The following is a 27483-nucleotide window of genomic DNA, read 5'->3' on the forward strand; positions in this document are numbered from 1 at the left end:
TTTTACGGAAATAAAGATAAGCGCATATGGCGTATCAATATCATTAGCACTTTGCCACTTTATAAAGTGAAAAAGGTCTGTAAAATCATTCGACTGCTAGTCTGTAGTAGTCTGAAGTCTGTTTGGTGGAGAGATACCTTAATTTAAGACCAGATTTACCAACATGTTGAAATAAACACACCTGTCTGTGTCAGATTATGACTTGCAGATAGCACTGATGGAGGCACTGATCAGAATGACCTCTCCTGGTCAGAGGATGGAGCTGGCTGGCCAATGGTTCGCCATGGAGTATGTGGCCAGTGCCTTCATCAATATAACGGATTCAGAGTTTGAGACGGTAAATGGATGCAGTTCATCCAAGAATGCGTTTGTATTTTTAAATTCTAAAACAATACCAGGGAAAAATTATCTTACCAGTTACATTGTTAGTTAGTTTATTTGTTAGTGTTTTCTATTTCAGGACTGCCGCAAGTTTCTGAATTTCGTGAATGGTATGCAGGGAGACAAAAGAAGGTGTGTGTGTGTGTGTGTGTGTGTGTGTGTGTGTGTGTGTGTGTGTATATATATATATATAATTGTTTTCAAATTGAATTGTCAGAGCACAGCATGCTAATTTCTTGCATATCATACTTTACAACAAAGTCTGATACTGATACATACTTATATTTTCTTTTTTGCTTTACATTGTTGTCTTTCGGCCTTCAGAGTCTATTCTTATCCTTGTTTGAGGGTGTTTCTGGACAAGAACGAGGTAAGTATCAGTTGGATTTGTTGTGACAATGTTAAAAGTGAGGGTATTTAAAAACGAGACTGCTCGCCCCTTTACCAACTCGCCCCGCGATTAATTTAGTATTTCTGAAATTATCTTGTATACAGATTTATTTGATTGTATATGTATAGTAGTCGATCTCTATACTCTGTAAAAAGAGACGGTGACTGCTTAATTAAGTTAATGTAGGACCTTCTAGCATTTTGTTTTATTAATCACATTTCTTCCATGTAGCCCATGTTTTGTAATGGCATCATCATGCTATTATGCCCGTGGATATACAGAGTGAACTTAACAATGATAAATTAATATGATAATACCTTTTTAAATAATTACCAACATGAATTATGTTTGTTATTTACAGCTAGGTAGAGTAGTGGGGCGAGATAGAAAAGGGGCGACCTTTAAAAACTGCTATAGTCTAGGAAATGTGTTGAGCAGGCATCTGTATTTAGATCAGAATCAGAATCAAACTTTATTGTCACATCACATTACAAGTAACATGGGTGAAATTCTTGTTTGTGCAGGCTCATCATTGCAGTTAAAAGAAAGAAAGTGCATAGTACATGACTAATCTACATGGTACAATATGTATGCATATAAAATAATAAATAAAGTGATGTAGCCTATGTGTATATACAGAGTAGTCTCTACTAAAGGAGACCAATCCGTTCAGTCTGTGTGGCGTCACCAATCCTAGCTCTTGTTCAGCAGTCTAATTGTGGACAAGTAGAAACTGTTCAAGAGGGCTGTATTTTGCGTTTTAAGTACCAGGTCTTATTCCCTAACTTGAGTAAACTAAAGACCTGGAGGCGTGACGCGTGATCAATGCCATTTGGCTATTCTGAGTGGCCAAAGAGCATTGATCACGCCTCCAGGTCTTTAGTTTACTCAAGTTAGGGAATAAGACCTGGTACTTAAAACACGCAAAATACAGCCCCCTGGTGGTGCTGCTCTTGATGCTCATATAGCATTTGCCGGGCCGTGGGCGCGGAAGTGGTTTGAACAGGCTATGGCTGGGGTGATGGATGTCCCTGATAATGCTCTCAGCCTTAGCCACACAACGTCTCTCGTGTATTTCCTGGAGTGGGGAAAGCTCCCCTCCCACGATGTGCTGTGCTGTTCGCACCACTCTCTGCAGTCTTTTCCGTTCTGCAGCGGTGCAATTTTCGAACCAGGCAGTGGTGCCGCTCGTCAGAACACTCTGGATGGTGCTCTTGTAGAACGCTCTGAGGATGCGGGGGCTCACTCTGAATTTCTTCAGGCGCCTCAGGCAGTAGAGCCGTTGTTGGGCTTTTTTCACCACTGTGGTTGTGTGTGTGGCCCACTTCAGGTCCCTCGAGATGTTTATCCCGAGGAACTTGAAGTCGCTGACCTGCTCCACTGCAGCACCATTGATTACAATGGGCGCGTGCTCTCTCTCTGGTCTCCTGAAGTCCACGATCAGCTCCTTGGTTTTGCTGACGTTTAGAGCCAGGCTGTTCTCGTGGCACCACTGTGTCAGCGTTCGAACATCTGTTCTGCATGGGTGTAGTTGAAAGTAGTGCATTTGTTTTGTCAGCTGCTGATACCCTCTGATGAGAAGCTGGAGGAGTTCTGGATTGACTTCAACTTGAGCAGTCAGAGCATCTCTTTTTACTTCTGTTTAGCCGACATGGAAGCAGAGGTAACTTGTTAGGTTAACAGTCACTTGAAGGGATGATAATTTACATCGATTAGAATCAATAATCAAGTATCAGTTACGGTTTGTTACTGTATGTTATTTTCTGATTAATAGCTTTGATGAATTTCTTTGCTTGTGTTCTTCCATCACATAAAAGGGTGGCTGGGACACAATGTGTATCACTGAAAATGAAGTTGAAAGCTACACCATTGCAGGTAAACGAAATAATTAAAATGTTATGTTATTATGTGTAGCACCTTCCAGAGCTCAATGACATTGCCCAGAATTTAACCACTTAAACCCCATATACTTATACTACATCAAATAGCTAAAATAGCTATTCTATTTTCACAAAATGTTCACCTGTGACATGCCCAGATTATGGACTCTTTGTGGTGGCTCTGATCTTTACAATGAATTCATTATACTTTTGATAATATAGGAACTGAAGTTTTGAGTCTTTGCTTGCTTTAATGCATACATTGTAAACATGATTTACACAGGCATAGAATTCTAAAGACATTGCTTGGATTGGTCTGGTTTGTAAGATCCTCACAGAAGGACGCTGAAAACAAAAAAGCTAATAGATCATCAACAATATATAACATACACTTTTTGGATGTTTGTGAAGTGTGAACTGTGTGAACTGTTGTTAAACAAAAGTTGTTGAGAATGTGTGTGTACAAACGAGTGGTTGTGAATATGTAACTGGACGTGGTAAAATAAAACATCTGACTTGTCAATTCTCAGATCAGGGCAGATCGTCTGTCTTGAAGCTTAAGCTTTTGGAACCGGTGAGCACAGGGGTGTTTGACGGGACCAGCCTCACCATTCACTTCAATTCCTCCCTGGGCATTTTGCAGGCTGCTTGCAGTGTCTATGGATCCCTCAAGAACAAGGTAGAATTCTGGCTTACATGACATGGTAATAATTGTCGTGATTGCATAATGCATATATGACACAAATTTGGCTTTAGTTGCATTAGTTGTGCAGTTAGTGGTTTTTTGGCTTCATTTGATAGTATGGACAAATAGTAATGGTAAATGGTAAGTAATGGTAAAGAATGGTTTATTATCTCACGCTGATGTGTAAGCTTTGTTGGCTGAAAAATGCAGCATCCCTGCTGCAGTTTCAGGCACTGAAGAGCGTCTTCCTTTTAAACTAGGTCAGGACATATTTTCTAGTGAGATTTTGTTGATTTGCATTAATCTGTTTTTTTCCTGTTAGAGCGTTGGCAAAAAAACCAGTGTTGTGAAGACCTCAGTCAAAATTATAATGGATGATTCCTGCTCCCAGGTAAACATTTGCCTTGCTCAACCATCTTGTATTTGCACCCAATACCCACCCAGCCACCAGAAGTGAAAAGAGCGTCAATATATAATGGGCCCTATCTTGCCTTACCCCATATCCTTAAACTGTTTTGCCATTTTTTACTATTTTGAAAAACATTTTAAAATAGTTTAAATGGCAGATCTATAATATCACAACGTGTCGTGGTAGATCGGATTCGGCATAGTCAAATGTTTTTCAAAATGCTATAGTAAATCTGGATAATATGTTTAGTTATAAGGGGTAAGGTTTAAAATCTTTGCATATCACTCCACCTCCATGCAACAGATTGTTCCAGAGAGCCAGGCATATGCTGGAGGTGATAAAGAAACGGAGAGAAACAGCGCCGCCTCCTGGCTACAACCCGCAGATCGACCTGTGGTAATTGATCACAGAATTAATGTTTAGTGTATGGCTGCATGTAATCTTACCACACTGTCTGCATGTTATTAAGTGGCATATTATACTCTAGTGATGGCAATGGAATAATCAGTAGGGCAATCTTTACAAGGTCAATTGAAATTCTAACAATAAGTAGGCAGTTCTCAGGACATGCCTTACTCCTCCTAGCCTTATAATAGTGATGCCACATATATTCAACTTGCCTGGTAATTTTGCCCGCCAGAGCATTATTAAACACTCTGAATGGTCAAATACATCCCATTTCTCCTGCTAGAAGACGGCTGGCAATAAGAAGGTCTCAGAGTCCACAACTTTCATCACCAGTAGCAGCAGTGGGAGGGTTTCCAGCGTCAGTCCATTTTCAGCCAAAGGAAGTAGGTTCTAAACTCTAAAGTGTCCATAAAGTTGTTCTCTTCCTCAACTGATGTCACAATTTACATTTGTTTACATTTACTGTAGTGTACAGCCTGCTTCACAAAAAAAATCAATACTATTCATTCATTCATTCATTGTTTTAAATTTGTAATTGAGTTTTTATTCTGTCTAACAACATTCCCTTATCATTTCTCATTGTTGTGTTTTATCAGTTGGATTTATGTAAATAAAAATAAACCTAATACTTTATGAACACTTTCCCTTTTTACCCCCACATTTCAGATCCTACAAGCAAATGGAAGGTAAAGGGTTCTTTGCAAATGATGCGTTCCAGTGAGAAGCAGGACCAGTTAAACCCAGGAGTGCAGGGACTGAAGGTTAAGACCTCGGGTCACGTCATGACTCCTAGCAGCACAATCAGTGAACGTGTGAGACAGCAGGTAGGACACAGTACAAGACTGCACATCGTGCATACTAATGAGCAAAGTGATACCCCACCCTATTCGGTTCCTGGTGGCGGCAAATGCAATACAGAAAATCATTACATTAGGTGTCAACTAGATGTTTCTATCACTTGTTTATGTTATATTATTGTGCAGACCAGAGTAGACTGCACTTGACTAAATTAAACCAAACCCATCACCATCAGTAGTACCTCTAACAGTCTTGATTTGACATTCTCTGTCCAAACCGACACAGATAAAAAAGGTATGTAAATTATTGTAATAATTAATTTTAAGTGACCGTGTAAGTGAGATGGTATCACCTACATCCATTGTTACAGTATGTTGCAGTATTGATTAATGCCTTTCTTTATTTTCTTTCTGTGCCTGTCCCACAGCACATTCCAATGCCGGAAGTAGTGAAGGCGGTGTTGACTGAGCAGGAGGAAGAACAGGGGCCACTCGGTACTGACGGGTTTGACTATTAGACCAGTACAATTCTGTATTGACACTGCTGCGCAATACAATGTGCACTGCTAGTTCAGTGTGCAGTGTTTAACACTTAAAATGGTCATAACTTGGTGACCAATGCTCTGATCAGTGCAATATACTGTAGGACTAGATTTGAAGGCTGGGTAGCAGCCTGCAAATCTAGTTTGTTGACGTTTTCAGTTCAACTGTGCACAAACAGATTTGCACCACAGAAAATTGTTTTAGAGTCTGGTAATGTCATCACTTTTTTCCCTTATTAATCTGCCAGTTAATGACCATTTTGTCTTTGCCTATAGATCAGAGCTTTGTGCCCGACTCCCAACCCAACATTAAGCTTGATAGAAGCCTGTAAGTTCTGCAGCAGCAGCATACATAATTTATTATAAATCAGTACCATGTTATGATTGGAGATTTATTGTGTGTGTGTGTGTGTGTGTGTGTGTGTGTGTGTGTGTGTGTGTGTGTGTGTGTGTGTGTGTGTGTGTGTGTGTGTGTGTGTGTGTGTGTGTGTGTGTGTGTGAAAGCTTCTGGAGAGAAAACCAGAGAAAACAGTCTCAGTCAGAGATGTTGATGATGCAGACACAAAGAACCAGTTTTCGGTTTGGTAAGTAAGCGATAATCACTACTACCGTAATACTACTGGTATTACTCTGGTTGACAGGTAACGTTATTATGTTTATATTTGGTCTTTGCATCTATTTGTGTCTTTTAATAATGTTACCTGTACTGTTTTTATTGTGCAAATAAATAAAACAAAACTAAATATTGTACGCTACCCCAGAGCCCAGGCCATGTTTGAAGCAACAGGAGCAGCATCCCTCTTCAGCTCAAAAGACATCAATTCCAGAGTCTGGTCCACTCAGCCACAAGCAGCTTCATAAAGATCTCACCCAGCGCCTACAGAAGATCATCCAATCAACTGAGCCTCAGGAGTTAACCAAATCCAAGAGAACAACACCACAGACACCGGAGACATCCCTCAGTAAAGATTCTACTGACGAGTGTGGCTCCACAAGGTGTGCGCCTAAACGGCATTTGACCAAAAAGAATACTAATACCTGCATCAAAGCCGTAGTGAAGACCACCTCAACCAACGTGCTGCAAGATCAAACTAATATTAAAGATTTTGGGACCATCTCCAGCAAAGAGAAGGTATGAGAAACAGAGAGTGTTAATACTATAGTTACATTTATGTTAGTCGGTGTATGTTAGTTAGGTGTAAGGGACACAACATAACATGGAAAAGGACAACAGCATTTCAATTGGAATATATATTTGTTATCAAATAGTAAATAATGACAAGATTACAAGATTGTACACAACTAAGGCAACCTAAACTACAACAACAGCTAAAACCTAACCATAAACCTAACCTTAGCAAAACAACAAACACACACTTAACACATTGCTTGGCTAGCACATCATATCACATCCCATCAAATGCAACGCTTGACTACCAAGCACCTGATGTCACGTCGTGTGGTCTTTTCAGTGGTTTAACATTACAACTTTAGAACAGGGTTCTCAGAGATTAGTGTCCGAGTGGAGGAACCCAGCAACATAGATGGACAGTCTGGTAATTGGCTTGTGTGTTATATTGAGACTTGTGATATGATGTACTAAATTGGTTGTGCTGTATGGATGTTAAAAGAAGAAATGGTCTACAGTAGGCCTGCTAATGCAGCAGGATATAATGTTGTATATGAAGAGCGACCTCTCAGAATGCTAAATTATATAATGAGCTTTTGTGAAAAGGGAACTGTTTGGTGTCTGTGTCAAAGGGTTTGCTCCTGTTATACGAGTATCACTTGTGCCACAACCTTTCCCCCTGCCTCCACCCAGAGAGCTGCGGAGGTGGCAGACAGCATGGTGAAGGAGATCTACAGCCGTTATGGTAAAACCAACTCCTCCACTGTTGCAGAAAAAGCCGTCACTCCACACTGGGCTCCTAAACCTGTTAAAAGGTGAGTACTGGGATGATGATGTTAGGATAACGTATAGTCATTTGGTAATGATGCTAGTAAGGGAACTGTGAGCACAGCACCTTTTATTCTATAAAAGGTTATGAAACTGAGAAAACGGCCAGCACACAATAAATGTCCTTTTCACATAGTTTTATTTTCCTTTCCACGGAACTCAGCATTTGACAATACTGAGGAAGGCCTGTTGAAACACGTCCGTTGCTCTGTCCATGGAAAGGTACATTAAAACTGTGTGAAAAGGACATTAATTACAATATATAGAATACGTTATTGGCAGTTAAAAAATGTATCAATTTAGAAAACGTCAAAACCAACATGGACTATACACAAAAAAGCAGAAGCTTGTTTCCATTGTGATCCATCTTAAAACTCATACCGTACAAACAGAAACAACAATGTCCCTTCCACGCGCTCCGTCAGGTGAAAAGAAGCAGCTTGGACTCCTCATGCATAGAAGGAGGCATGAGGTCAGTCCGCTGCCCCCCCAGGTTGGCAGAGGAAGTGTAGTGCCCAGGATTACATTAGATAATTGGCACTGGGTGAAAAGAAAACTGGGTTACAAAATTGTGGGATAAAAATTTAGAAAAAAAAAAAAGAAACAACAATGTGTAATGGCTGTTTTCTCAGTTTCATGATATTGTTGAGCTGTGCATCTAGAGACATTTGTTTAATCTGGTGTTGCGGAAATTCTGCTTTGCAGTGCTTTCTCTTCTATAAAAGGTTAACCTAGAGATGTTCATATACTGTAACTGAGCTTTGTACTGCAGCTCTGTTTCAAGTTTGTTTTGGCATTTCAGCACCGTTTGGAGAATACATACAGTAAGGACAGTCGGACACAGTGACATACTGTAACATACAGATTTAGCCTCATTACAATAGTTTTGCACGTTGCTGCAATCCTGTCCTTGGTTGGAGGGAAGCTCACATCTACTAATGTGCACAGCTTTCTGCGCGATCCTCTGCATGGCTTTGCAGTTGAGATCAGTTCAGTTCCCCAGCTCAGTGGCCTTGTGGTTAGTGTGAGTGTCCGCCCTGAAACTGGGAGGATAGGGTTCGATCCCCGGCCGGGTCATACCAAAGACTTTAAAAATGGGACCCAATGCCTCCCTGCTTGGCATTCAGCATCAAGGGTTGGATTGGGGGCTTAGGTCAACTACAAATGATTCCTGAGTGCGGCACGGCTGTGGCTCATCGCTCCAAGAGATGGGTCAAATGTGGATATAAAGCAATTTATGTGACAAATGGTACGACTTTAACCTTAACAAGCAGTGATACAGTGATCCAGCTCAATACTGTTAAAGTTAATGAAAAGTGTTAAGTTATTTATGAAAAGTGGTCATTTGATTTGCTATGATTGAATGAACCTGCCACAAACCCTATGATAATATATTCAGCCTAAGGGAATCCTGAAACATGCAGACTCTTGCAGGCAGACCTACCTTTGCTGCATGTCACTCTTGTACTCTCTCCTCCTCCTGTTTCAAAATGTGTCATTGACACTATGTAATTGTCCATTCCAATGTTATGTCCCAAATGTAAGCTCTGCAAGGCACGGAGCTACAGGTGAGACCTGTATGTCAGTACCTGCACCACTTTAGGGGTTACGTTAAAAAAAGGCATACACTAATGCCATTGTCGGAAGTATGAATTGCTGGCTAGAATGAGCATCCTGCTACTGTGTAATTCCTCTGCTTATTCTTTTAACAGGTCAATGTTAGATAGCTGGTTGCCAACTGCTACCGTAAGTAGTTATAATTTCACTAAACCAGATTTCAGGCAGATCCAAGCATGTTCTCATGATGCACTTCTTTAGACTCTAGTCTACTCTAAACCATTTTGCATCATGGTGTGTAACTCTAAACTTGAGTGACACCACCAGCGACCACTCTTAACAGCCCTGATAAGCAAGTGATAAGACAAAGAGTTAGTTAGTTACAGTAGTTAGAGTTTCTCGCAATCTAAGCGGTGGGCTCTCACATCTGTAAGAGTTGACAGTGAATTGTGCCGCTTTAAATGTATTAGCTGCAGCTGTGTTTACCATGTTATGACCACATCTAGAAAAAGGGTCCATAGTCAAACACCTGAAATTCCTATGCATGTGTAGTTGCCTAGTAATAGCTACCCTTAAGGACAGAGATTAGGAAAATGCAGTCCTTAAATTTGACATTTGATCTGAAAGTCATGCTGAGTTGTGTAATATGAAGCAGGCATATGTATAAAACATTGGTTTAATGACAGAATTTGACATTGGAGAATGTGTTTTGTCTTTCTCTGTTGTAGAAACAAACACCTTGCGCAGTGTTAATGAAATCCCTCAGCAACTCTAGAAAAAACTCTAACACACAAAGGTAATGTACTTCTACAGATGGATATGAGGTCTAGTATTACTTTCAATGGATGAAGTCTTATTGCATACCTTTTCTTTGCTCTTGTACAGACATGATGTTTTTGCATTCGACAGTGATACAGTGGTGAGTATTCGGATAACATTGGGGTGTCACTCCCCATCTCTCTTTCCCCATTTCTTGTTTACCTACTGCGTAGGAGCCAAAGAGTGCTTAGTTATAGTAATTTTCATTTGGTGATGGGTTTGGGCACCGCATTGACGCTCCATTATTGGTGGGAGTGTCTCTGTGGGTGGCCACCGGTAGTTGACAAATACAGGTATCTGTACCAGCTCACTCTAAGGCTGTTTGAACTTGGAGGCAGGGTGAGCTGGGAGGATACATTTTGTTGAACGCACTTTAGTTGATATATTGATTCATTCACGTTTGTTTTGCTCACTGTTTGATTGTTTGGATTCTTTGCACATATTTATTGCATATATATATATTTATTTAAATTGTATTTGGTGCACTGAATAACTATAAACATTTTTTTTTTAATACTGTTTTTATTAGGCATTTTTTGTATATGACAACTTCAGAATATCTTTGACAATAATAATGAGTTATTCAGTTATATAAAATGAAAGATAATGACAGGTAATGTAAATTCCACATACAATACATAATAAAAAAGAGATATATATGTGATAAAAACGAAAAAACAAAAAAAACAGTTAAACAATGACAAATGTGAACAGACAAACAAAACAAAGACCACAGGACAGACACTCTTGCTCTCAAAACTTTCCCAACACGTTGTTGTAAATTAACTGAATTACAGACATTTCTTTTTAAATGAGAAAAAATTAAATAAAGAAGAAATACTCAGTTCCTTTTTTTTCTTTTCTTTTCTTTCCAATTTTCTAATATGTTATCTATTGTGTAGGAGGGGTTAGCGTGCACCTATTGAAATGGTCAATGAAGGGTTGCCATGTCTGGTAAAATCTATCTTCACTCCCTCTCAATTCTCAATTGCAAGTAGTGCATAACATCTTTCATAAGTGTAGTGTGAGTGGGAACCTGTGCTTGTTTCCAATTCAACAGTATCAGTCTGCGAGCCAGTAGAGTCACATATTTTACCATGTTATATTGGAAAGTAGACAGTTTGACCCCGGGCCCCCTGACCCCCAGAACTGCTAACTATAAACATTTTAAACTTATGAGCTCGTTTTGATATGAATCATTTTATCATTGTTTGAAGACGCGTCATTACAGTTTGTTTTTAGCTCCCATGTTTAGCCAGCCGGTTGAGTAATTTAATGGAAATTATTATCAGCCACAACATACTGTACTATCAATAAAGGCAGAACAAGCCAAACAATTTATTTCAGTACTCTATAACTTTGGCTGCCCCCCCCCATTTGTGGTACTTAATGAGCTCTGTTTTATGTGCATTTAGGTACCAGGAACAAAGTTAGCTGAATCCTCTGCCAGAGAGTCCAGGTAGGCCTGGAAAGAGACCATAAGCTTTTCGATGAGATTAATGCTAATGTCAGTTTTATATCTGTATGCAAACATTCGTGTCTAAAATAAACCTGCCTCGTGTAATAATGGTCTTATTGTTCAACAGTGGCTTCCAGGACCTTTTATCACAACCCACAACAACAAAGAAAGAACGTGTGTTAAAGGTATAATTTACCTTAGTTGAAGGTTATGCCTTCACTTGCTCATGAACATAGATGTTTCTGAACTTTTAGTTGATGGGCACCATCAAGTAAAATAAATAAATTACAAAATAATGTATTTCATTGACATTCCCAATGTAATTAGCTTGTCATATCCTAATCCTAGACAACAACGACAACGACTTGGCGTGCACTCAGGAATGCAGCCAATAAAATCATATTATAATTGAAGTTCCAAATATTCATCTTGCTTTCTAGTACAGTAAAGCAATTGGGTACATGTCTTTACTTTCCTTGATGGATAATGCCATACATTTTAAGTACTAGAGTGGTGCCTACTTGGAACGATTCAAGTTGGAAATGCATGCCCCACCCAGATATTATGTCTGTGTCCCTTTTATGCCCATATATCCTTCTTTGTCAGGCATGCCCAAATATGGAGTTTGGCCCGGGCAGAGGCCTTTTGTGGTGTTTCTGGACAACCGTGGGCCTGACTGATTAGACACCGGGCACTGCACTCCCTGTGGGGTGTGGAACGCGTGTGTCGAATTTGATTTGACTCGGTTCTCGAGTTACGTGGATTACAGACGTACAGAGACTTGGTGCATTTATAGTTAGATAGTCTACCACTGTAACACATACCGGTACTTGAACATTTGCCTCTCACTCGTGCACCACAGGGGAAGCAGTGGCATGTGAAGAAGCATCTGTTCAGTGACACTGAGAGTGACGTCATGACAGAGGTCAGCTGGGTAAAGGACTCCTGCAGGAAGCCCAAACCCAAACCCAAAGACTACAGCAGGCAGCTGCCATCATGGGAGACCAAAGCTCCCGATACTGCATGTAGGCTTTACACCAGACAGACACTCACCAGACAGGCATTGATTTAAAAAACATGGAGGTTTCCGCCCGACACTGACGATATGATTCATAATGTCACTCCTGCACGTATTGCATATCCATGTACTTTTTCAGTGTTATTCACTGATCATTTACTGTAATTCAATTATAACAGTTATGTTTAATTATAATTGTTGTTGTTGCTTGACAAAGGATTTTATGCTTGTTTATTCTGATATCCAGATGAGTGTGTACGGAAATGAATGTTTGTTTTCTAAAGGCATATGTGCTGTCAAACCTTACAGATAAGTCACCAGATTTTCCTCTGCAATCTCCCAAACCAGTGACGAAGAAGTATAATCAGAATGAGGTATGGCGTATTAATTCATATATTTTTCTCTGAGGTGTAATCTCAGTGAATATACACTAGACATAATCTACTATACGACTGAACTTCCGTTTCTCCAGACTATGATGGAAGCATTTGTAAATTGCGAGAGGCAACAGTCGGCAACTCAAGACTAGCGCTGGCCTGACAGCTCGTTGCATGTTCGAGTCCTGTTCACAGGGCTTAAAGTTCTCAGTCCTGGGGATGGATTTCAGTCCTGAGGATTTCATAGAGGTCATTTAATGAGATCAGTGCAGATTAGCAAAAAAAACATTTTCAGTCTTTTTGCTTTAAGCCCTGTGTTCATGGCGACCTTGCTGCATGTCTCTCCCTGTCTCTCCCTCTTTCCTGTCAGTCTTCACTGTAACTATCAATAAAGTCACAAAAGCAAAAAACAAAACAAAATAAATGAATGAATCTAAGCTACACTTAGTCCTGGATCACAGTTAAACATTTGAATCAGTGAATCAAAAGTATTTTGTAATTAACAGCCACATACAGTCAGGTTAATCTCAGTGCACTCGAACTTCAGGATCTTTCTTATCTCATGATTAGAGTTCAAGTCAGCTGTAGTAGCAATCAGCCACAAGGTGTCACTGTTATGTTATTTCTAGACACCATGGATGAAGGGGACGCATCGGATGGAGGAGCAAGCAGTGTCCTATAGACCCCGGAGAGCTGCAGCCACCACCCGCAAGAGCTACAGAGAACTGGACACAGATGAAAGCCAATCAGATTCAGAGCAGGTAAAAGCCCTCCCATCCGTTTAGTCACCTAAAACGACCTTTTAACACGGATGAGACCAGGCTACAAGAACTTCATATCCTGAAATTCTTGACCATTAATAGCACTCAAAATTAACTTGGGTATCTCCAAAATATTACAATTTCTGCTGATTAACCTCCTAGCTACATGCTTCAATGAATCAGCCAATAGTCCACAGATAGACGATAAAGTACGATAAAGCACGCACGCACGCACATATCCAATTTGCAAGCAACTTTCACAAGTCTTAAGTCTTTAAAATTTAATATACAACATATATTAGTGAACGAAAACCTGAACCTGTGATGCTGTGAACCATGAATTAAATAACAAATAGGCACACACACGCTGCTGTTTTGCATATTGCTCCTCCTGTCCTGTCTGTCTGTCTCTCTCTATCACTGTGGTCCGTCCGTGACCAACTGACCATGCACGTTCGACAGTCTATTTAGATTGCCTCGCAGTCGCCGATCGCTGCAGTGGCTGGGCTGTCAACTGTCATTACATGAATGTGCAGCCTCATATGTGGCTGGCACGGGGGTGGTGGGCTGGCTGGGTAGCCTACCTATCTCCAATGCGGTTCCCACTTGTGCTGGCACGGTACATTTGGCATTCGAGCGATGTGTCGGGTTTATTAAACGAGGAGGAGATTGCACATACCGTAACTCCAGAAAGACATCGGCCTGCTGTAGATTAGGCTACAGTAGGCTACCCACGTTGGGACTCTCCACAACTGCAGCACTGCACTATACTCTCCAACGTCCCGTCATGGAAATATTTCAGCACAGACAGCCCAAATCCTTGCATGTATGCGCTCATGCAAAACACTGTTTAAATGGCTTAAGCATCTAACTTGCAACATTGTTTTTAATTGCGCGATTTTAACTCTAAACTATTTTTTACATGTATTCCATATACATACCTGTATACAGTTTTATATAAACATTTTAAGAGTGAATACATATATGTTTAGATGCCTGTGACAGCCTCTCAGCTGGTCAAACAATGCTGCTCCGCTGTTCTACGACAGAAAAACTGGTGAGGACAAAGCGTACGACAGCTCCCGACCAGACGTGACTTTTTGTCCTTCTCAAGTTCAATTTCAAGCTTTGCCGGAAATGGTAAATGCCGAAAATGTCGTTAATTTCGGCGTGCACTCATATCTTGGCATACGCACGGTTGATAAATGAGGGCCTATATCCCTAGTGTCCCTAACCCTGGCGGCTCAGTGGCCTTGTGGTTCAGTACCAGAGTCATACCAAAGGCAATAAACAATAGAGAGCCCAATGCATCCCTGTTTGGCACTACCCATGATATGATGCACTCAGCATCAACAGTTGATATCAAATGGAGATCCATATCACAATTAGACAATACAAAAATAACACGAAATAAAAAATAAATAAAATGCACATATCCCATACTGTTCAGTTTCCGACATAGAAACATGTGTGCCAATGGTTCCACAATCTAGGAAGGCGATAAGACCAATAAGAAGGCTGATAAGAAGAAGGAGTTGGACGAACTGAATGAGCTGTTTAAGCCTGTTGTTGCTGCTCAGAAAGTCGCCAAAGGTGTAGACCCAAAGTCAGTTGGATTTGGGGTAAGTCCCTGTGAGTCTGACATAATATCGTCATGTCCAGGGATGTACATTAAGCTGCCTCGAGGAAACACCTGCAGATGGCTCATGCCATTTGGGCTACAGGGCTCAGGAACCGTTGGTTCTCAAGGCTACTTAACTTTCTACATCCCTAGTCAGTGCAGGTGACGTCATTATGTGGGAGTTGAAGTGTTCCCGACTCACTGCAGATTAGTGCATACTAGTAAATGTAAAGTTGTAACGATAGTTAGAACAATATTAAATACAGATGTTGTAAAACTCTTAAAGGATAAATGTTAATTTAGTCTGATACTGTATAACGACGGAGTCTGATGGAGACTAAATTAATATCCCCAGTTAATACTGCAATAACGTAAGTATCAATTAGATTTTTACCGCAATAACATCAGTAATTTATCAGATTAGGGCTAGATCAATTAAGATTAAGATTAGGGTAAGTGGATATGGAATGAGTGAATTTATTCAATGTCCCCAAAAGCTTGCGAAACCAACATGTATCTGTGTGAGTAAGAATGCGATATGTATTTGCATTGACAACAACACATGTTAAGTTATGTTTTGAGTGGGAACTCTTCGTTTGATAGCTAAAAGGTTACAACATATGAACTCCCATTCCTTCTTCACTTCTCCAATAGAAATGTGTCGGAGAGAAGACTTATGAAGAGGCTGCTGCAGCTAAGATGAGAAAGAGCATAGCCGGCAGCAACAAACGCACCAAGACTTACTGGGAGCAGGGCCAGGACGGCCAGGCAGAATCAGAACCGCCAGCTGCGGAAACGAACTGGGACCAGGACCAGGACGGCCAGGCAAAATCAGAACAGACACCCAGGCCCAAGGTGGAGAGACCCTACTCCTTTCTCATCTCAAGCCCTCTATATTAATTGAATCCCCTCTATATTTAATTGAATGCCCTCTATATTAATCTGATTAAATAATGCTACATCATACCACATTCTGTATTGTTATGATTATGAACATAATTAATGAATTCATAGCCTGCTATTGAAAGCCTTGATCCATTTTCTTTGTTCATATCGCTCTGGGCCAGCAGGAGAAGAGTGACAAGAATTGGCGAGAAGCTGCAGAGGAGAAGAAGAATAACTCTGCCCCCAGCAAACAATTCAGCACCACTTACAGGGAGTCATTCACTGACAGCCGATCAGAGCAGACGCCCATTACAAATGTAGGAACACACCTTCCTATACTTCATTTTACATTTAAAGGATTAAGTTAACCTTAAGTGTTAACCTTCTGTAATTTCACAACATACTTCTGATGATGTGGGGAGTTTATGCCATATCATGTCCAATGGCATGTGGTCAGGTGTTTGCACTGTTTTGTTGGCTGAATGCATTGTTGTGTAATGAATGAGCTGCTGTATTTTACTCTATGCTTTCTGCTGTCTTGCAGAAGTCTGGGAAAGCTAGCTTCCGCATAATCATTGTAATAAGATTCTTTATGGTGACACATGCCATGTTATCGTGTGATAACAGTAGTTATACTCTCATTACTTCTTCACTTCCCCGGCTCCAATAGAAATATGTCATGGAGAAGGAAAAGCTGATGAGTGACGAGGCTGAAGCAAAGAGGACAAATAGTGCAGCCACCAAGAAACCCACTAAAAGTTACGACTCTAAACAGCTACCCGTTCCCAAGGTCTCTAATTATCTTTATATTAAATATAATAGTATTGAAACAAGATTCTTATGTTATCGTATAATAACAGTAGTTCTACTCTAAACTCTCATAACTTCTTCACTTGCCCTCGAATAGAAATGTGTCATGGAGAAGAGTAAGAAGATGGGTGAAGAGGCTGACGCAAAGAGGACAAATAGTGCAGCCACCAAGAAACCCACCAAAGGTTACAGGGAATCAGGCCATGACAGCCAGTCAGAATCTAAACAGCTACCCTGTCCCAAGGTCTCTAATTCTCTCTATATTAAATAGTAATGAAACAAGATGCTTTGGGAAGATATATGCTATTTAATTTATAATAACAGTAGTTATACTCTGTAGACTGTCATTACTTCTCCACTTGCCCTCCAATAGAAATGTGTCATGGAGAAGACTAGGAAGATGTGTGGAGAGGCTGAATCAAAGAGGATAACGAGTGCAGCCACCAAGAAACCCACTAAAGGTTACAGAGAATCAGACCATGACAGCCAGTCAGAATCTGATTCTGAACAGCTACCTTGTCCCAAGGTATCCAATTCTCTTTATATTAAATAGAAATGAAACAAGATTCTTATGTTATTGTATAATAACAGTATTTATACTCTGTAAACTCTCATGACTTCTACACTTGCCCTCCAATAGAAATGTGTCATGGAGAAGAGTAAGAAGATGGGTGAAGACGAGGCTGAAGCAAAGAGGACAAATAGTGCAGCCACCAAGAAACCCACCAAAGGTTACTGGGAATCAGACCATGACAGCCAGTCAGAATCTGAACAGCTACCCTGTCCCAAGGTCTCTAATTGTCTTCATATTAAATAGTATTGAAACAAGATTCTTATGTTATCGTAAAATAACAATTTACAATTTAGGAATTTAGCAGACACTCTTAATCCAGAGCGATGTAAGCAAGAACAACACAAGGTAATACATCAAATACATAGAAATAGTCATCAAGAATCATAAGCAAGCTAAGAATATCTGTCTAACAGTAGATTATCTGTACAGTGAAGCTATGAGTATACATTATAGAGTGCTAAATTATAAATCTAATAAAATGCTAAATTATCAATCTAAATTACACACGTTTAGACTTTGCATACGCATACGCCTGTAAGGTCGTCTAGGCTAATGCAAGTGCTATGCGGCAAGTGCTACGGGCCAAGATGGAGTCTGAACAGTTGAGTTTTCAGACTATGGCGGAAGATTGGGAGTGAGTCTGCACTCTGCAGTTCTGATTGTAATGGGAAGTTCATTCCATAGTTTTGAAGCCAGAAGGGAGAAGAGTCTCGGACATGTGGAGCGTTGTCCTGGCTTTTTTAGTGAATGTCTTGCCAGCCTCCCTGCGTTGGTTGATCTGAGCGCGCAAGGCAGGTTGTAGGGTCCGATCAGACTTTGAAGATATGGGGGTGCCATACCTTTGGTTGCTTTAAAGGTCAGCATCAGAGTTTTGTACTCTGTGCGGGCAGCAACCGGGATCCAATGGGGGGAGCGGAGAAGGGGGGAGACGTGAGAATGTTGGCTGGTTGAAGACCAAGCGAGCTGCGGCATTCTGGATCAATTGGAGAGGTGCACATGCCGGTAGGTCAGTAAGGAGAGAGTTACAATAGTCAAGTTATGATATGACTGATGTCTGGAATCTCTGGATAAGGAGCTGGGCTGACTCCTGGGTGAGGAAGGGTCTAATTCTTCAAATGTTATAGAGTACAATAACAGTAGTTATACTGTAAACTGTCATTACTTGTTCACTTGCCCTCCAATAGAAATGTGTCATGGAGAAGAGTAAGAAGATGGGTGAAGAGGCTGAAGCAAAGAGGACAAATAGTGCAGCCACCAAGAAACCCACTAAAAGTTACGGGGCATCAGGCCATGACAGCCAGTCAGAATCTGAACAGCTACCCTGTCCCAAGGTCTCTAATTCTCTCTATATTAACTAGTAATGAAACAAGATTCTTTGGGGTGATATATGCCATGTTATCGTATGAAAACAGCACTTGTACTCTGTCAACTCTCATTACTTCTTCACTTGCCCTCCAATAGAAATATGTCATGGAGAAGAGTAAGAAGATGGGTGGAGAGGCTGAAGCAAAGAGGATAACGAGTGCAGCCACCAAGAAACCCACTAAAAGTTACAGAGAACCAGACCATGAACGCCAGTCAGAATCTGATTCTGAACAGCTACCCTGTCCCAAGGTATCCAATTCTCTTTATATTAAATAGTAATGAAACAAGATTCTTGCCATGCCATGTTATCTTAAAATAACAGTTCTTATACTCTGTAAACTGTCATTACTTGTTCACTTGCCCTAGAAATGTGTCATGGAGAAGAGTAAGAAGATGGGTGAAGAGGCTGAAGCAAAGAGGACAAATAGTGCAGCCACCAAGAAACCCACTAAAAGTTACGGGGCATCAGACCATGACAGCCAGTCAGAAAACAAACAGCTACCCGGTCCCAAGGTCTCTAATTCTCTCTATGAAAAGGTTATGAAACAGAGTGTATGGTTAGAGCACTAGAGCATTCTTACGACTGACAGTGTTTGCGGGTGGGAAATGCAACAGGGGATGTGGACTGGTGATGAGAGAGATAAGCGTGTTCCTCTGCATATGTCACACCCTCTCTGCAAAACGCCTCACTATCATGTGAAAATAAGCATCTGGCGACTCTACATGCATCAGAGGAGGCACCCTCGCCATGCCATTAGTGTGGGTAATTGGCAACAGGAAGGGTGTAGTCACTGTAGTGCACCATTTATAGGGAATTGGCAGAATTATTAGAGAAAAATTAAACGCTGAAAGCTGACTACTTCACACATTAAGAACAACTGAAGTGGAGTGGAAGGAGTCAGGGTTATTTGGTAAAGTGTAATTTTGTGATAGGTTGACCCGAGGGAGGTTAGTAGCCCCAGTCTAGCCAACACTAGCCCGAGTCTAGCCAACACTATGTAGACGGACATAACAAAGTTAATAAAAGTCATGTTTTAGGTGGCTGGAGGGTGCATTAGGTTGCAAATTCCACCCTGTAGATGGCAGCACTGACAACACCATGCTTATATTTTCGGTTTTCTGAGATCTTCTTGAGACGATAATAATAATAAGAGCTGATATGCAACGCCATCTCTTAAGTGATGTTATAGCTCAATCTACACTTTGGGGATATAATTTGGTTGTTTATAGCCCACTGTCTGGCCAGTGGCCACAGTAAACAACGCTACACCACCCACAAGGGGTCAGATACAGAATCAGGGGTCAGAATCAGAGCAGTCCCCAGTTCCCACTTCCCACACCTCATTTTGCCTACTGTATAAGTTGATTCAATCTTGTGAATATAAATTCATAATATACATCTGATGCAAGCATGTCTAGTGAGGACGCTCTGTGATCGGCCAGTCTTTGCTTTGACTATGCAGTCTGCCAGGATGAAATTCATGATCTCCCCTATACATAATACAGTCAAGCCCCTAGCAGGGACCCCCCTGAGTCTACACATGTATGGAAGGATGATTGTTAAGCAATCTTAAATGAGTAATACAATAACGCTATAATTTTGTGGGACATAATAATGCTATATACTAGTCGTTAAAAAGTTACACGTCATTCTCTTTACCTCTGCACCTACTGTAGAAACACACCATCATGCAGAGGAAAACTGAGAAGACTTCTCACAAAACGTATGAGTTAAAGAAGAAAAAGATCCCACCCATCAGAGAACCCACCGAAGAAGAGTTAAAGAAGAAAAAGATCCCATCCATCAGAGAACCCACCGAAGAAGAGATGGATGACAAACTGACGTCTTACACGTGGAATGCTTTCAAGAAGATGAGATGTAAGACCTGCTGTGGAAAACACCTGTTTTTTGCTGTATTTTATGGTTTTTACATAGTTTGGTATTACCAAACCATTACATGGTTAGGGACAAAGATCAGAGGATTTTAAACTGCTGAACAGAATGCTTGGCATTATTACATGATTTACTGAACATTTGTAATAGAAAATGTCATAAACGACACTATAGGGTAACTTGCGCTCTGGTGCTAAATAACTCATTTGAGCTTGAAATGACATTGCCTAAAACAAACACATCTACATGCCCACATGCTTAACTGTGGGCCTACCTAAGTGTTGATACTGCACATTCACATGAATACAATATTTTAAGAAATCTAGGTGGGACTATCCACGTTATCCACAACGTGCCTTATGTCCAACTTTCTCCTGTCCCATTGTGTCGTGTGTGTGTGTGTTCGTTTTGTTTTCCTGGCTTACACGTCCAAGGCAAATAATTTTCCCTCTTTTGTCATAGAAAACTAAACTATCAATAACCAGCATTACGCAACAATTGTGTAGCAGGAATCGGTACAAGAAATTACATGTGCTGTACATATTGACCTCTACTCCATCTCTCCACCTCCTGGGGCCAGCTGTGCTGAACATCTGTGTTTATTTTGGCTGTTCACAGCTGCAGAGGAGTTAACCCCAACCCGGGACCTGCCTCTCCTCAGCCCGCTGGGTTCCCCTTCCCCGCTCCCTGCCATCCGAGCCCGTTCCACCATGAGACTGTATGTTCCCGAGGTAAAACAGCCCACTTCTTGAAACGTTCAAATCCAGCCTTGGTCAGGATACAGAAGAGAAGTTAATGGACACTGCTAAAGGCCATAGCATATCAGCTATGAGGACGACCTAGAGAGATCAGCGATGGCTCCAGAAAATTAGAATTGTCAAATTATTTTAGGAATGTTATAGTGACTTGATTGAAGTGACCTATTTAATTGCAGAGGGAGCAGAAAATATCATCCAAACTGTCCAACTCTCCCTCTTAATGTCCGACTATCTTCATAATTTAACAGGCGTAGTGATTATGTCCTCACTAATCGCTCACCACATTTCCTCTGTGTCCGTCATTCTTCCTCCTTTGTTCTCTTTCTCTCTCTGTCCTCACAGTTTAGCCCAATTCAGCCGGCCCTCTACCCAGCTCCCATGTCTCCTTTCTCCCAGGGCTCCCAGACCCCCATGGCCTCCACAGCCCTGGACTTGGAGTTAGTCAAGTCGGTCATGCCTTCCCCTCTCCAGGTGGAGCTCTCTCCCCAGGCGGAGCTCTCTCCCCAGGCGGAGCTCTCTTCCCAGGCGGAGCTCTTTCAGCTCTATTCAGGCCTCTATTACGGCTCTGGTATGGAGTCTGTGTCCCAGGTGGTGTCACTGAGCCAGTCTTCTTTCTCGTCCAACAAAACTTCGGTTCCTGCCGCCACGACTCTGCTTAAGAACATGGAGGTAGAGATGACTTACTTGACTGTGCTTTTCACTTTAGTGAGGACTGCAAGCGAGACACCAGGACTAGTAATGTGAATAAAGACTAATGACCAGGAACTTGAACGTGCAGATAAAAATAGACTCATTCAGAAGACTTAGATTAATTGGGGTAAAAATGAGATCCATGCATTGCCCACACGGGCCTTCATTATTTGTTTGTTTACACACACACGCATGCACGCACTCACGCATGCACGCACGCACGCAACAACAACAAAGGGGGACTAATACTACATACTAATTTGATGATTGGTCAGCTGCTGTATAGCTCTTAGGGAAGATACAGCAGCTGATCAGTCATCATTCACCCAACTAACCTAACTCCCATTAAGGGCTGGGTAGAGTTAACTAACTTAGTCATTGGTAACTTGAGTAACTCTAAAGCAGTTTAACCCAAATGACTGACTTGTCACTGTGTGTCTTGACAGAAAACACCATTCTCAGACGAGGAGAAAAGCACTGACCAGCAGCAGTATCTAATGTCAGGTGAAAGTCAATTTCTGTTCAGATCAATATATAAGCAAAGGCAGCTTGGCCAGTTAATAGAAAGGCAGATGTCCAGAGACAGAACAAGTGATGTTTTACAATTCGTCATGAAGTGATATTATTGATTCTTGCCGTAGGACCTACAGTACCTAACCGCAAGCGCCAAACAGCGGCACATGTATCCAGTAGCTCAGAGGAAGAGGAGAGGGAAGAAGGGAGGAAGGTCAAGAATCGAGGAAAGCGTTCAGCGAAGATAAAGCCCAGGAAGCTGTTCAAACCCAGTAATAACTTTTTTGTTAACAGTAATTATAACTCCTCTGTCAACAACTGTTTAGTACTACCCATTCAGGATGCACCTGTGGACCAGATAAATTCCGTTTTAAACATAGTTGTTTGCTACCATAATCATAAACTGGTGTAACTGTCATGAATACTGGGATTCTGTGGTTTTCATATTTTGTACAAAACAGCCATAAATTACCTGATCACAATAGTTGAATCGGTGCAAGTGAACAAACAATACCATTATACCAACCATGCCTGTGCACAGATGTGGGCCAGACAAAGTATTTTAATTATTTTTTGGGGGGTTATAATAGAGAATTTAGCACCACAAATATTACAAATCCAAAATGTTTTTTCCACAATATTCTGAATGCTGAAATCTGGATTTAAATTCAATGTATTTGTATATTTAGTATATTTTATTACATTCATCCCATGATCCCATGCCTCACATCTACTACCCCATTCCCACCTAGACATGGACGAGTCTCCCGAGGGTGAGGTGAGCCAGGAGGTGTCCCACATAGTGAGCTCCAGGCACTGGGAGACACAGTTGGAAGATGATGACATTGACACGGACGCAGAGATGCCAGACATCGACCCCAGTGACATGGGGTCAATTTGCCAACAGTTCAGCTCCGAGCTAAAGAAGAAGTACCAGGTTAGACATGCCACGCACACATACAGTACATACACCAATGGTCATACAAGCAGACAGTCCGCATGCACATTAACCCATTAAGACCCGTTACTACAAATGTCTTCTAAATCTTAACAGTTTTCTGGAAACCGTATGTTTCTATATCAGTGGTGCTCAAACATTTTCATGTCAAGGATCCCCAAAATGATATGTATTTTACCCCTAAGGTGCAAGTGCTGTAAAAGAATGCCAATAGACTATAGTTTTCACACAGCTGCCATTTTGCTCTCACGTCATATTTGTGGATTGGGAAGAAATTTCACCCCCAACGGGGTGGCATTTCATTAACTTTTCAAAATGTCCGCCATGTGAATATGGTGAATGGTGAATTTGAATTGATACTGTATGTGTTTCTATTTAGAACCGTTCCAGCCGGTTACAGTCCTACACCAAACAGTCTATGAAGATTGCCCATCAGCACATGTCTTCCTTCACCATGCAAACCAGCGAATACAGGTCAGTAAGTTAACATGCCGTATAAGCAGAGTAGGAAATCTTTCAGCACTTTAGCAGCCAGATACTAGGGTTTTCTTTTCAACAATCAAAGTATGGTGCTGGAAGAAAGTCATGGGACCACAAAAAGCTCAGTATTCATCCTCTTGGAAGTATATTGAGAAAATTACATGTAAATCAAAACAGTAGTTTTGGGACCAAAGTGTTGGATTGCCCAATGGCTGGACAGAGAGACAGACTGTCTTTCATTGTCATTGATATAGCCCCAACGCTAATGGGGGCTAAAATAAATTGCATGCATTTTCCTGTTGGGTGACTACGAACACATAAGATAAGATTATAAGATCTTTTGTCTTTTCCTCTTCTTTCCATATGCCTTCATTTTGACTTTTGTCTTTCTGTTGATCTATCTTTCCACATGTCTGTGCTGTACAGGACTCAGAGGCTGCAGAATGTGCAGCACGTTCTCATTGAGGAGACGAACAACTTGGAGCAGGATGACATTGCACTGAAGAACATGGAGAAAGAGTTCACTGTAGGCCTGCAGTCTAGTCTATGACCTAGGGCTGGGCAATATGACTTCAAATCAATATCACGATTATTTCAAAATGTTGCCTTGATTACGAGTATAACGTATATTACAGGGTTAAGTGGTTAATCAGACTAATCGATTTAGTCGATTATAAAAACTTTAATTCATAAGAATTATTTCGTGTTGATTCATTTATTTATAAGAGATGATTCTAAACTCTTGGTTTGGTTCTAAATATCGGTTTCAAGATATTTTCGATGAATTGCCCAGCCCTACTGCACTGTCTTTCTCTGTATCGATTTCTTATTCTAATCTCATTTTCTCTCTCTTCTCTCTCTCTCACACTCACTCACTCACACTCTCACACACACACACACACACACACACAAAACACATCATTGAGTCGCAGCTCGAGTGAATGTGGACAGCACACATCATTTAAAACACATTAGTTACTTAAAAATAGAACAAATTAGTCACTCACCATTTTGGCCTAGATTGTGGTTTTACTTTAATCAGCATCTCAATCTTTACTTTAACAGACGTTCTGGAAAAAACAGTCCACGGCTCTGCATACTTACCATGAAAGTGGAACTCAGAGGTAAGATTTAGGACTCAGTGGCCTCTAGTTTACGGTGTTAAACTGGCAGTCTTGGGCGATAAGTTAAACAACATGCTTGTCGGACTTCCACGCAGTTGCTAACAAAATGTCCCATCAGCACAGAGATGTATAAGTATTGTGAGCTAGAACAATTGCTGTGGATTTAGCTTTCCTTATGTTGATGTGTTAGCAATAACTATTTTATTGTTTTATTCAAATACACGTAATATATTACGTTGAATACGTTCCTCTTCCTCTTTATTTGGAGAACCATGTAGCCTGGATAAGGCACAGAGATGGAAAACAAATTGGCAAAATAAAATGCTAGTGTTTTTGTGGTCATTCATTAGGCTCTGCTTTTAGTCCATTAGCCCTGCTTGTACCAATTCCCATCCTAAAAACTGGAGGCATGTGTTTGTCTGTGCTTCTACATTTGTATGCCGTATTGCCATGAAAGCACCATGCTTTCCAGTTTCCCCCCCCTTCTCCTCAAAAAACAATATCCCTATCACATGCAGCCCATACCCAAAATACTGTCCTACTAGATGTTTTATTTTGTATTACTGAATGCCAATTTGTCAATCCACCAGGTTACACAGACTTATTCTCTTATTGTCCTTTAGCGTTTATTTCACGGAATAGATTGCTCTTGTGTTTCATTCTAACTGGTATTAAAATGTCTTAAATGTCCATTGGTGAAACATGCAGTGACGTCACCATCAGTGAATCATGGTCACTGGGAGACTTATTTTGGAGTGCCACTAATCTACCGTTCCAGTAAATGCACTGACTCATTCATGACGTCATGGGGGATATCCCTGCGTTCACTGTTTTTGCTAGATTTCTTTCATTTCCCTTACCTGCTCCCATCTTGTATGACACACATTCTTCTAGGCTTACGGCCCTGAAGACCTCCCTCCAGAGCAATGTGTGTCACAGTGTGGAATACGAGGAGAAGACACTCACGACCCAGGTCTGAATCTTAAGGCCTGATATTCACAGCTAACATTCCATAATGCTCTCCACTCCATCAATTAGGCTTATATATTTGTAAACGGTTCAGATTGTTTTCTGGGTGCAAGATTCCAGGGCTGCACAATGTATCTTAAATATTACTGTAAATCTTGCCATTATTTTCCACAATAAATTCGTATTAAATTTTCCAAATATTTGAAAGTTCAATTTCATTAACAGCCTGGTGTTATTAATGCACTTTCAGTGAGGCTAATCACTACAGTTCGCCCATCCAGCCATAGGGGAAAACTGCTGGTTTATACATAATCTATACCAATAATTGAGTTCACGATCTACAAATAATACATTTTCATAAACAATGTTGTCCCAAGCAATTCACCTACCCTTTAGTCAATATTGTGCAGTCCTGAAAGTTTATGGAGTGTCTGTGCGTGCGTGCGCGTCCTCACCATGTCTCCCTGATATGTTCAGATGTGCCTGATGAGGAAAGACATGAAGTCGGTCCAGGACAAGCTTTTGAAGGATATGGTAAGTTAATGTGACGACAGCGTCGCACAGCGTCGTACACCAAAATAGCCGATCTACAAGCTCACAGCACGTGGCGCATTGTGAGCTTGTAGATCTGCTATATGTGCGCAACATCACTCACAACCAAAGTAAAAACAGTTATTAGAGTCTAGATCATCCTCGTTTACTGAGCTAAACAAAAAGCCTTACTAGAGTGTATGATCATTGGGACACTGTGGGGAGGTTCTAAAAGGTTTACAGGCTTATTGTATCTTCTCTTGTGTGTCATTTGATCTTAGCATGAAGAGGAGCTCCGAAATGTTAAAAGAGGACTGCAAGCCCTGTTCCTGCCTGGTGGAGCCATGTTCTGAGAAGAGTTAACATAGTACCTTGAAAATCAGTATTTCACTGATACGTTCATGTTCACATGAATTATATAGTTCGTTTTTATGTTAAAGCTGGCATACTTTAGAGTATATTGCTCTATTTTGAGGAGAGAGTAAAATGTGACTAAACTTCCCATTGCACTGTAAACGTGTCTGGGACCTGGAAGACGTGTTTCACGTAGACCGGCAGAGTTTATCCAGCTCTTGAGACACAGAATGCACTGTCACATTTCCACATGACCTCCCTACAGTCCAACAATAGGATTAAGGTTAAAAATGGACATCCTCCAAATGTGATGGGAGTAGATGATATATATGCTTTACTTTTTTGCTGTTAATTAGTATTTGTTCCATATATTTGGGTGTTGTCTTTTATGTGCATTAATTATTTATTTCTATAAAGATGGATTGTATTCATGTGAATTTATGAATAATTAAAGACAAGACATAACATTTTTTGTTTGTTTTCTTAAGAAAAAACTTGTATTTTGAAGACAAGTAG

At 40.8% G+C, this 27483-nt stretch overlaps 1 protein-coding gene and 1 long non-coding RNA gene across 2 annotated transcripts in view; both read left to right on the top strand.

Annotated features, from left to right (window-relative positions):
* The window catches only part of sycp2 (synaptonemal complex protein 2), a gene marked incomplete at its 5' end in the record, with an annotated part of 30424 nt that extends 3188 nt beyond the window's left edge, over window positions 1–27236 (top strand). The window contains 38 exons of the mRNA XM_083769675.1: window positions 195–337; window positions 461–513; window positions 706–751; window positions 2331–2435; window positions 2590–2647; window positions 3183–3331; window positions 4050–4142; window positions 4438–4537; window positions 4821–4978; window positions 5380–5446; window positions 6255–6625; window positions 7316–7437; window positions 8578–8662; window positions 11242–11285; window positions 11413–11470; window positions 12148–12310; window positions 12613–12677; window positions 13310–13441; window positions 14935–15063; window positions 15717–15830; window positions 16717–16737; window positions 16855–17001; window positions 17131–17283; window positions 17398–17547; window positions 18516–18662; window positions 18793–18945; window positions 19063–19209; window positions 20374–20575; window positions 21209–21321; window positions 22485–22542; window positions 22680–22823; window positions 23304–23488; window positions 23889–23983; window positions 24416–24515; window positions 25055–25113; window positions 26008–26086; window positions 26560–26616; window positions 26895–27236. Of these exons, the coding sequence (XP_083625801.1) occupies window positions 195–337; window positions 461–513; window positions 706–751; window positions 2331–2435; window positions 2590–2647; window positions 3183–3331; window positions 4050–4142; window positions 4438–4537; window positions 4821–4978; window positions 5380–5446; window positions 6255–6625; window positions 7316–7437; window positions 8578–8662; window positions 11242–11285; window positions 11413–11470; window positions 12148–12310; window positions 12613–12677; window positions 13310–13441; window positions 14935–15063; window positions 15717–15830; window positions 16717–16737; window positions 16855–17001; window positions 17131–17283; window positions 17398–17547; window positions 18516–18662; window positions 18793–18945; window positions 19063–19209; window positions 20374–20575; window positions 21209–21321; window positions 22485–22542; window positions 22680–22823; window positions 23304–23488; window positions 23889–23983; window positions 24416–24515; window positions 25055–25113; window positions 26008–26086; window positions 26560–26616; window positions 26895–26966 (4337 nt within the window). The 3' untranslated portion in view covers window positions 26967–27236. The remainder of the gene's footprint in view (window positions 1–194; window positions 338–460; window positions 514–705; window positions 752–2330; window positions 2436–2589; window positions 2648–3182; window positions 3332–4049; window positions 4143–4437; window positions 4538–4820; window positions 4979–5379; window positions 5447–6254; window positions 6626–7315; window positions 7438–8577; window positions 8663–11241; window positions 11286–11412; window positions 11471–12147; window positions 12311–12612; window positions 12678–13309; window positions 13442–14934; window positions 15064–15716; window positions 15831–16716; window positions 16738–16854; window positions 17002–17130; window positions 17284–17397; window positions 17548–18515; window positions 18663–18792; window positions 18946–19062; window positions 19210–20373; window positions 20576–21208; window positions 21322–22484; window positions 22543–22679; window positions 22824–23303; window positions 23489–23888; window positions 23984–24415; window positions 24516–25054; window positions 25114–26007; window positions 26087–26559; window positions 26617–26894) is intronic.
* On the top strand, window positions 15866–16711 carry LOC310861615. The gene is made up of 3 exons (XR_014569502.1): window positions 15866–15917; window positions 16133–16264; window positions 16618–16711. It is a non-coding gene; the product is annotated as an uncharacterized lncRNA (long non-coding RNA).
* Window positions 27237–27483: the final 247 nt, after the last annotated feature.

This window comes from Protomyctophum parallelum (genome assembly GCF_964188405.1).
Source record: "Protomyctophum parallelum genome assembly, chromosome: 7".
NCBI classification, from domain to species: Eukaryota; Metazoa; Chordata; class Actinopteri; order Myctophiformes; family Myctophidae; genus Protomyctophum; species Protomyctophum parallelum.